General features: G+C 44.1%; 1 protein-coding gene across 1 annotated transcript; it reads left to right on the top strand.

Moving 5' to 3' along the window:
- Window positions 1–7,338: 7,338 nt before the first annotated feature.
- Window positions 7,339–8,283, top strand: LOC106740116 (olfactory receptor 2T1-like). Its single transcript, XM_014608302.2, has one exon. The coding sequence runs from the start codon at window positions 7,339–7,341 to the stop codon at window positions 8,281–8,283; it is 945 nt and encodes a 314-aa protein (XP_014463788.2).
- The last annotated feature ends 3,388 nt before the right edge of the window (window positions 8,284–11,671 follow it).

Below are 11,671 nucleotides of genomic sequence, written 5' to 3'. Positions count from 1 at the left end.
GTTCCACATCTGTCCACAGTGAACAAGACCACAGACAGTGTCTTTTTGAACATTTAGAAGGAAATTAAAAATTTTAAAGCACCTAACTGCTTATATGTCCCACTGAATTCAAGGGTATTTAGTAGCATCCTCCATCTCCTAATTGCTTCAAAAATGTTTCAGGAAGTCAGTCCCCACTGATTGTATAGGACATTTAATCAGATCATTGCATGCAGGAAAAACTTTATCTTGCACTAGAAAATCTCTGTACCCTTAAATTCAGACTATTTCCTGTGTAGCCCGAAGGAAAGAGATCCATTGCTTTTGTGGAGACATTTCAACATGCCACATTTCAGAGCCAGAAGAGTACTTTAGGCCTGATTCTCCTCTCACGGGCATTGGTTCTAAACTGTGGAAATTTTAACTGCACTGAGGTCAGCCAGGGAATTCTGGGTTTTTCCAAGAGGGAAAAAAGAGATCAGATCTGATCCTTGTACTTTCTCTTTAGCAGCCTTTATCATGAAAACTATAAAGTGGCCATTAATCAAGTAGGTCTCTAAGCTTTGCATAAAATACATTAATGTGACTGATTCAAGACATCATGGAAAAGGAGAGCAGGGAGAGACAGGGAGAAGTTCCTTACCTTTATATCCATGGTGAGACTTTGCATGGGACTAAATGAAAACAGTTTGGTGTTCAATGTTGCCTTTCTTTGTAACTGGAAGAAATGGAGCTGATAGGTAGATGGGATTTGTAGAATGCAGGTCATTTGTGAAAAAAAGTGTTTTTCCTTAAAAAAAAAAAAATTGTTGGAAAATGAATTGTTAAATTTATAAGAACATAAGCCATCGCTTGTTGAGGGATGTCAGGTCCACATCCCAGACTGCTTTGCTTCCTAGCTATTAGCTAGCTGTCTCCTCTGAATTTGTCTACATCAGTGGTGCTCAACCTTTTGGCATGTCAGCCTTGTGCTCCAGGTGGTGGTACTGGGTTGCAGAGGGCAAGCAGGACCTGATCCTTGCCCACAGGGTTTGATCTGGCCTGAAGACTGACCCCACCCCAATCATTTGGCCATGGGGCACAGAGGGCACTGGGTTGCAGAGGGAATGGCTGGGGCACAACGGTGCTAGAGCATGGGGCTTGGTGGCAGGCAGCTCCCCAATTGTATCACCCTCATGTCCCAGCCAGCCCCGTCACCATCAACATGTGTGTTTTAGGGGGGTGAATTACTCTGCCGTAGGACAGTACTATCCCCGACAGTTCTCTCCTACAGTGGAGTATTAATTTACTGAGCCCTAATACCGGCACATGTGTAGATGGTGATGCTTTACTGTGGAGCTAATTAGTCAACTCTGCAGTACAGCACATGTGTAGAAGCACCCAAAGATCCCAATTTTACTCTCAAGAAAGGGAGGGGAGAAACTAGATAATTCCTGTCACATTTAGGGTGATATTCGCTCAGATAGGTCCCTGGAGGCCAGCACAGCCTGGGACAGCCCCTGCACTGCAGACCTATAGCGTTAACTGTGTGACGAAGGTTTCAGAGGAGAGGACCATGCAACCAGCCTCTCAGACATGCAGTGCTGGGGCCCCTGAAATCACTCTTCCACTTCCTGTGTTTACATACAGCAAGGTAGCCTTAGGCCCCAAGTGGGCGGCTCAGAGAAGTATCACACCGGTAGAACTGAATGACAAAGATGTCTCGGGTGCATGGGCATGATGCCAGTGTTGTTGGTTTGACCCAATCGAGTGGGCATCATGAGACTGTACCTAATATGCAGGGGCTTCAGAACCCCCCTGCACCAATCTCCTCAACAGCTGGCAGGCTTCATGGCAGAGGCATCCTTGGGTGAGCCAGGATCACAAGCTGACAACTTGTGCTCCCGACCACAAGCTTACAACTTAATATTTGTCACTGAAAGAAAGAAAAGCAAAATATCATATTTTGTCCTTTCTAAAATTCATGGTTGTGAGCCCTCTGCTACTTCAATACACAGGATGTAAAGAAATCCCTTAAATAGGGACTAGGATATCCCACCAATCAGAGGTCGGGACAATCTTGGGGATATCTGCACTGAGTGAAGGCTTGATAGAGCTGTAGTTAGGGATCTTCTGGAAGGGCTAGACATTTTCATATCTGCAGGTCCAGATGCCTTCCACCCAAGGGTGTTGAGGGAGCTGGCAGGGGTCATCGCGAAGCCCTTGGCCCGACTGTATGAGCATTCGTGGTCATCTGGCCAGGTGCCGGGGGACTGGAAACTGGCTAACGTGGTCCAAATTTTCAAGAAAGGGGGGAAGGAGGACCCAAGTAACTATAGGCCTGTAAGCCTCACCTCGATGCTTGGGAAGATCTTGGAGAGAATCATCAAGGAGCTCATCTGTGGGGGGCCGGCAGGGGAGATCATGCTCAGGGGCAATCAGCATGGGTTCATCAAAGGCAGATTCTGCTAGACCAACATGATTGTCTTTTATGACCAAGTAACTAAATCCTTGGATGATGGTGTTGCTGTAGACGTAGTCTTTCTAGACTTTAAGAAGGCCTTTGACACTATCACTCACCCCATCCTCATCAATAAATTAAGCGACTGTGGCATTGATGCCTGCACAGTTGGGGGGGTAAAAAAATGGCTGATGGGGCACATACATACAGTCTGGGGAGTTCACTTCTTGAAAGCACAGAGGCGGAAAGGGATCTTGGACTCATTATTGACTCCAAAATGAACATGAGCTGCCAATGCCAGACCGCAGCCAGCAAGGCCAGCCATACCTTGTCACGCATCCAAAGATGCATCTCAAGCCGGTCCAGAGAGGTGATACTCCCCCTCTTTGCGACTTTGGTCAGGACGCAGTTGGAGTACTGTGTCCAGTACTGGGTGCTGCACTTCAAAAGGGATGTGGCCAGCCTGGAGAGGGTTCAGAGGAGGGCCACCCACTTGGTGAGAGGGCAGCAGGACAGGCCCTACGAGGAGAGACTGAGGGACCTGAACCTGTTCAGCCTCAGCAAGAGGAGGCTGAGGGGGGACCTGGTGGCTGCCTACAAACTCATCAGGGGAAATCATCAGCAAATAGGCAAAGCCCTTTTCTCCCCAGCACCACTTGGGGTGATAAGAAACATTGATCATAAGCTGATGGAGAATAGGTTTAGATTAGAGATCAGAAGGCATTTTTTTACAGTTAGGGTGGCCAAAATCAGGAACCAACTTCCCTGGGAAGTGGTCCTTGCCCCTACCTTGGCCATATTCAAGAGGAGGTTGACCTGTCTGGGGTCTTGTGAACCCAGCATTCATTCCTGCCTGTGGCAGGGCGTCAGGCTAGATGATCTGTTCAGGTTCCTCCTGACCCTAGCTACTGTGAATACTATGAAACTATGTTACTTCAATACACAGGATGCAAAGAAATCCCACCGAGCAGAAGTTTTCAGAGTTTACATCTGGAATAGAGAAAGGCTTCCCAGGGCACCAGCTGCACATAAATTTAATTAAGGACTTGGGACAAGGTTCCCCAAAGACTGTTTTCTTCCACTTAGATATTAAACTTATTGCTGCTTGAGTGATGTAATGGCTCCAAGCTTAACCTGGCCTTTTTAAAGACTGCATCTTTAATATGAATATTTCTCTCTTGCCACTAGGTAACTCACACAGTTTGCTGCAGAAGTAAAGTTAGAGATTCAGTTCAGAGGATGTGATTCTTAATACTGATTTCATACTGTTTATTACGTATTGCCAGTGTTGTGTTTTTCAACCAATAAAAACAATATATTTTTTTCTAATTGAAGACATGAATCCTTATAAATAATTTGAATTTTGGAACCTAAATGGGAATTCATGCCTGAATGATTTTAAACTTATTTACTTCCTTAGAAAAGTGCTGCTGCCTCATATGAAAGACATGCAATCTTAACTAGTGCAGTTGCATTTTTAATTTTGGAAGTAAAGACTACAAAACAAGATTTATATGGATTGCTCATATATGAATTACTGCAATCACTATTAAGCTAATAACTTTATTTTCAAGACATGCTTATCTACCAGTGTCCCAGGAACATTGTCTTCTAGGATTATAACAGAATGCAGGAGAATAGAAATGTAATGATCCTTGGCTTGAGAGATCATTTTACATGACGGACAGACAGCATTTTTTTTTTGCAAGATGTCAAGCTGCTCTCCTTTCTAGACTGGCCATTGATAAAGCAGATCAAGGTAAGTGATTCTTGCTTTTGCAAATTCCTGTTTTGTATAGGTTAAGACATTCAAAAATAGGATTTTTTTTTAATGAAAAACACCACCATTATTTGACTGAAGGTTCCTTGTGATAATTGTAGAGGAGGTGTCACTGGAATGTTTCTTTGTATGTAGTTCTGTTGCTACTTTTCAATAAATTTAAATTAAGTTTAATTTTTGCTCATTGTTACATCTGCTAATCTTATTAATATTAAAACCTATTGTATTTCATGTTGATTTTTAACTGAAAATGTGTTGCAATATGATAGAATCATAGAAAAGTGGGGCTGACCTTCAGAGGTCATTGTCCTTGTTCAAAACATCCTATACTAATCCACTGTCTAACCTAGGGTTTTTCAACATTTGGGTTGTTGTACCGCCGGCATACTGACAATCATGGAGTCCCCCAGCTGTTCACCAAGCTGGGGTGGTGGGGGGGAGGGAGTCTGCAGAGGCCGATCACGAAGCACAGAAACGCCAGTGGCAAAACCTAAAGTGCCACCGACGCACAGATGGATGGCCCCAATTCTCCAGGCAGCTGCCAAGTACCTGCTGGGGGCTTCCTAGGTACCCCTGGTTGAAAACCCCTGGTCTAACCTATGAGTACAACTACACAGTCATCCCTGCAACAGCCAGGAGGCAGAACACCCTAACTTGCCACAAGTGAGGCAAAGAGAAACCAGTGATCTATAATTGAAAATGATGCAATGACAATTAATCATTTGCATCTTCTAATTTTTCGTGAAGGCAGATTATTCCTGTGAGGACAGCTACATATATCGATGCATTTCAAATGAATTTGATGTTGAAATGCTTACATATAAAGAGTGTAAGACTGATGATGTAGCTGTGATGGTCCAGATTTTGTGTGAGGCAAGGATTTCTTAGGATGATCTTTTATTGGACCAACTATATATGTCTTCCTCTGACCTGAGGAAGAAAGGCTTGCATTCAAAAACTTGTCTAACTCTATGACAATGATGTAGTTGGTCCAATAAAAGATATCACTCAAAGAAATCCTTGTCTCATACATATAAGTAAATCCAGCCTTTCTTGGAATCAATTCCAAAATCCCCATTCACCTTGACAGGTCCAGGATTTCACCCAGGCCACATTTAGGGCCTTTAGCAATGTCAGACACAGATAGATTTGTTTCATAATAATACATAGTTTTAATATAACATTTATAATATATAATCATATCTATTTATCACACAATACACTTCTGTTTTGAATGACTTTGAAACCCATCCTGCAGAAGGGTTTGTTGTTTCAATGTCCTCCACCACTGTGTGTTTCACAGCCCGCTTGTGGTCCCGGCTATGTCAGATGCAAAACTTAGGTTCCACACTTCAAGGACATCTTGTCCATAAATTTGCACATTAGTAGGTAAATCTAGGTTTACTTTAAGTGCCTGGATGTGGCATACTTAGCTGTGTCGCTGCAGTGTGGTATTCTAGTTTGCCTTGCAAGCACATCTGCCAGAAGGAAGGCAGCCCAGAGACAGGACTCTTCCACCTTTTAGCCTAGCGGGACAGGCATTAGCTTACGCAGCAGGAAACTTGGTTTCTAGTCTCCCTTCCCCACCTCTCACTCATAGAGGATTGGTATCCACATCTCCATCTTTCTAGCAAACCACTCCAACAAAGCCACTGGACAGATGATATCCCTCTCCAACCCTCCTCTTGAAGCCGAGGCCTTGGCCTCTCAGTGGGATGGACGCTGTCCTGGAAGGGAGGAGACCCTTGGTTCCAACTTGGTCCTTACCCTCCAGGGGGTAGAAACTGTCCCAGTTTTGCTTATCCAGTGACATGTAAATACCAGATGCATTGTGTCAGCTTCAGGAGGCAGCTAGAGAATGCTCTGGGCAATCACTAGTCTGTAGCCTAATGGTTAGAGCACTTGGCTTTAACCAAATCCCCTGTAGTAGAGAGTGACTCAGCACTGCCTCTCTTACTCCCTGGGCTGCTGGCACAAAAAGTGGGAGGGTATGTATATTCAAGTAATATTTCAGAGCATTTGTAGAATCAAATCCTGATTGTTGAAGCTATTGCCTCAATAACATCTTGGGATACTGGGGGCGATTCCATCACCTCACTCACCTACAGCAAAAATTAAATAAATCAATAAATAGAATATCCAAGTTTCACACTTTTCCAAGAAAATACTTGTCATGTTTAACTTCCATCTTTTAACAGCCTACTTTATTATTATTGTATATTAATTAATAATTTCCTGTATCTTAGTTTGGGTTCTCCAAGTTGTGCTTCGATTAGCCACCAACATTCAGATGTTTTAGCGGGTATCAAGCTGTGGATTTGAAAGGTAGGGCACAAAATCAAAATCTAATGCTGATGGACTATTCTCTATTAAAAAGGCAAATTGAAAATTTCACCTTCAGCTCCCAAATGAAACTTTCCTGTATTCAAATTTCCATTGAAAAAAAAAGCCATATTTTCATTGCAAATTTTAGACTACAATTATTTTGTCTTTAACAAAATGTTTGTCCTACATCACCTGCCCAGCAGACACTATGGTCTGGGAGTAGGTATTTTTTTTTTTAATTACTTATCAAAAGATGAGGTTTGGGGGACAGAGATTGTTTTTTCATACCCTACCCTATGGTAATGCTTGGGGTTTCACATATCAAACTGCTCCACCTATTCCTACTGATAGTGGTCGTAATCTTTGTCATTCCTTTTATTGCTGGAAGAGGAGAACAGTTAATCTGGGCAACTCAGTCATTGGGGAAATGTTTGCTCTTCTGGGCTAATTCCCCAAGATTATGAACAGCCTAATTTCCTATCGACTCTGGTCAGACTCATGGGTAAGTCTGAGTACTATCAGCAGCATGGAGCAGAGCAAGAAATTATTTCTGCCTACATCCAAGTCATCAATCAGTACGTGCCTATTAGATATGCAAATAATGGGAAAATAAAAAGACATTTTAACATTTTTTTTTAGCTCAAATAAACACAATTGCCAAGGGATTGGAGCAACTTAATGTGTCAGTCATAATAGCTAGCATTTTTTTCCAGAGGAGGGAAAACCTGATGACTGCCACCGATCCCACTGCTCCTCATTCAACAAAGTTCTCTGTTCCTCCCCAGTGCGTCAGGTCCATTCACGTGATGAGGAAATGAGGATTGGGAATGCAACTTCACCAACGCAATTCGTTCTCCTGGGGCTCCCAAACCAGACTGAAGTCCACACCTTCTTCCTGGCCATGATTTTACTGGCCTTCATTACTGTCCTGGCTGGGAATATGCTGCTCCTGTTTCTAATCCAGGTGGATTCCTCCCTTCACACCCCCATGTACTTTTTCCTCAGTCACTTGGCCTACATGGACATGTGTCAGACCCTGATAATTGTCCCCAAAATGTCACTGGACTTTCTAACTCCAGGCAACCCCATTTCTCCAGCTGGCTGTGGGACTCAGATTTTCCTCACACTGACCATAGGTGGAGCAGAGTGCCTCCTCCTGGCGGTCATGGTTTATGACAGATATGTAGCAATTTGCAATCCCTTGAAATACTCCATACTCCTGAGCCAGAGAGTCTGCCTGAGCCTGGCAGGTGGGGTCTGGATTGGGGCATCAGGAAATGCCTTGATTCATACAGTTTATACCATGTATCTGCCGTATTGTGGTTCAAAAGCCATTGATCATTTCTTCTGTGAGTTCCCTGCCCTGCTGAAATTGTCCTGCTCTGACACCTCCCTATATGAGACTCTGGTGTTCGTGAGTGGCATTGTGCTGCTCCTCATCCCTTCTTCCATCATACTAGCTTCTTACACTTGTATCCTCTCTACAGTCCTGAAGATGAAGTCAACCAAAGGACAACAGAAAGCTCTGGCCACCTGCTCTTCACATATGACAGTGGTAGGGCTATTTTATGGGGCAGCCATCTTCATGTACATGCGACCCAGTGCCTACCACTCCCCAGAGCAAGACAAGATTGTGTCTCTCTTTTACACTATTGTCACCCCAGTACTGAATCCTCTCATATACAGCCTGAGAAACAGGGATGTCTTAGGAGCCTTAAGAAATCTGGCTGGGAAATACAGAGTCATCCAGAAACACTGACAGGAGTTGTGGTTTACTGTTAGGCACTAGGTTGGATTGAAGACAACAAGGTTGTCAGCAGGTTTTTCTTGAACATTTAGAAGGCGACCAAATTTTCTAAAGCACTTGTCTTCTTCAGCAGCCAGTGGCCCAGTGAAAATCAAGGGCATGTTAACTCCTCTATCATGTAATTGCTTTGGAAATTGGTTTAGGAAGTAGTGAAAATGTAACCAAATAATTGCATGCACCAAAGACCTTATTCTGAAATACAAAATCTGTGTAGCCATCATCTTCACCCTTTACACAAGGCTGACATTTTTCTTGCACAGAACAGATTCATTTTTTAGACAGCTCATTTCCAAAAGCTATTTGTTAGTGTGGGACTGTACTGAGAGCGTCTTTTTCCTCTCATGTGCATTGACTTTCAAACAATTAAACTCCACTGAATTCAACAATCCTCACCCTTATTTTAATAATTTGTTACATGTATAATGTCATAGAAAAGGGAAGGATGGAAAAACAGACAGATTCATAATTTTAAAACCAAGATGAGACTATGTAGAAAGTGAACAGAGATGGTGTTCAGCATGCCGTTTCTTTGTAACTGGAAGAAATGGATCTGTCTAGTAGTCATGAATACAGGTATTGAATTATTCCTTAAATGTAAATAAAATACTGAAAAATGAATTGGTAAGGTGATATATTTTTTTCTATATCACATTTAGAATTTATTGATGAGGTTCATATTTTGGGACCAATTCTCAATGAACAAAATATAACAATTTTGTAAACCGTGGCCCCTTCCTTCATTTTTCCTGCATCATGTACATAAAACTACACAAGCAAATATCATGGACTCGCATGTAGCACTCATCGTGTGTTTGAGAGGCAATTCCTTGTGGCATTGCTGTAGGCAGAAGAATTTATATGATGGGACTATGTCTAATGCAACTATGGACATACTAGGGGAGTACAGATCCCATTTATAGATTATTCATAGATTCATAGATTTCATAAACATTAAGGCTGGAAGGGACCTCAGGAGATCACCGAGTCCAGCCCCCTCCCCCAGGAGCAGGAAGTCAGCAGGAATCATAGGATCCCACCAAGATAAACATCCAAATGTGTCTTGAAGGAGTTCAAAGTTGGTGCTTGAACCACCTCCGGAGGCAGTCTATTCCAAACCTTGGGGGCTTGGACAGTGAAGAAGTTCTTCCTTATGTCCAGCCTGAAATGGTCATGGAGGAGTTTGTGACCATTCAGTCTTGTCATCCCTTGGGGCACTCTGGTGAACAGATGTTCCCCAGATCCTGGTGAGCACCCCTGATAAACTTATAGGTGGTCACCAGATCACCCCTGAGCCTGCGCTTTTCCAGGCTGAAATCTCCCATAGCTCTCAGTCTGTCGTCATAAGGTCTGGTTTCCTGACCTCTGATCATACATGTGGCTCTTCTCTGGACTCTCTCAAGTTTCTCCACATCCTTTTTGAATTGTGGAGCCCAAAACTGGATGCAGTACTCCAGCTGAAGCTTCACCAAGACCGAGTAAAACGGGAGAATGACGTCCGGGATTTGCTTGAGAAGCATTTCTGGATGCAAGCCAGCATTTTGCTTGCTTTACTAGCTGCAGCATCATATGGAAGTCTCATGTTCATCTTGTGGTCAATCATGACCCCCAAGTCTCTTTCATCCCTAGCGCTAGCCAGAATAGCACTGCCAAGCCTATAAGGATGCTGCAGGTTTTTCATCCCAAGGTAGAGAATCTTGCATTTTTCAGAGTTAAACACCATCAGGTTCTCGTCCACCCATTTCCTGAGCCTGTCAAGGTCAGCTGGGATCACCCTCCTGTTCTCTGGTGTGGATGCTTTACCACAAAAATTGGTATCTTTGGTGAACTTGGCCAGTCCACTTCTGACTCCAAAGTCCACATCATTAATGAAGATGTTGAACAATGCAGGTCCAAGGACAGAGCCTTGAGGGACCCCACTGGTCACAGGGCACCATGATGATTGACTTCCATCAACCACCACCTTCTGTATCTGATCACAGAGCTAATTCCCCAGCCAGCAGATAGTGGTGGACCTGAGGCCACAGTTGGCCAGTTTTGCTAAGAGGTGATCATGGGATACCAGATCAAAGGCTTTTTTAAAGTCAAGATATACGACATCAATCTCCTTTCCTTTGTCCAGGTGATAGGTCATCTGGTCATAAAAGGAAATAAGATTGGTCAACCAAGACCTACCTGTGCTACTTACCTACTACGCAATAAACCTGTGCTAGCTGCCCCTCAGGATGTTGTCATTGGCCAGTCCATTAAGAATGGCCTCTTTGATAATCTTTTCTAAGACCTTCCCCTGGATAGAGGTCAGGCTGATGGGCCTGTAGTTTGCCAGATCCACTTTCCTCCCTTTCTTGAAGACAGGCACCGCATTGACCTTATTCCAGGGCACTTCATCAGAGCACCAAGAGTTCTAGTAGATCCATGCCAGGGACTGAGCTATGCTGGTCGCCAGCTCCTTGAGTACTCTGGGGTGCAGACTGTCAGGGCCGGCTGACTTGAAGGCATCCAGCCTCTCAAGGTGTTCCTTCATGAGGTCAGCATTGATGGAGGGTAGGGAATCTTTCTCACTCAGGCCTCGCTGTCTCATGATGGGCAGAAGCGTCCCATGAGACTGGTGAAAGACCGATGCAAAGGTCCCATTTAGTAGGTTGGCTTTTTCCTGTCACAGCCTTGGCTTTCCTGGTTCGTTCTCTGCAGGTCTGGACCAGTACGGAATATTCATCCTTGGAGGTGGATCCCATCCTCCATCCTTTGTAGGTCTTGCTTTTTAGATGCAGGAGGTCCTCTAGTTCCTTGCTGATCCAAGGGGACTGCTGTGCCATTTTCATGCCTTTCCTTCAAGATGGAATAGCCTTAGCTTGTGCATCTAGGATCACTCTTTGAGGAGCAACCACTCTTCCTGAACTCCCCTCCCCTAGCAGTCATGGTCCCTTAGGGCCTCCCTCAATGACAAGCTTCTGAAGTTTATCAAAGTCAGCTTTCCTGAAGTCGAGGACTTCTGTATTGCTGACTGACTTGCCAGCTTTACAGCGGATGTTGAAGGTGATCAGCTCATGGTTGCTGTCACCTAGCTTCCCTTTGATCATTAGGTCACTGATTAGGTTGTCCCAAGTTGCCACTACCGGGTCAAGCAGCGCTTTACCTCTCATTGGCTTGTAGACTTCTAATGCCAGATAGAGGTCATCCACACATGAGAGGAAGCTTTGTGACTGCTTGGATTTGGCCGAGTGCTCTTCCCACAAAATGTCTGGGTAATTGAAGTCTCCCATGACAACCATGGACCAGGAGCATGTGGCCTCAGCCAATTCCCTGGCGAACTCCTGGTCACGCTATTGACTTTGGGTGGGAG

This window comes from Alligator mississippiensis, chromosome 11 (genome assembly GCF_030867095.1).
Source record: "Alligator mississippiensis isolate rAllMis1 chromosome 11, rAllMis1, whole genome shotgun sequence".
NCBI classification, from domain to species: domain Eukaryota; kingdom Metazoa; phylum Chordata; order Crocodylia; family Alligatoridae; genus Alligator; species Alligator mississippiensis.
Note: the sequence above shows the minus strand (reverse complement) of the source record. Positions and strands in the feature narration are given on the sequence as shown.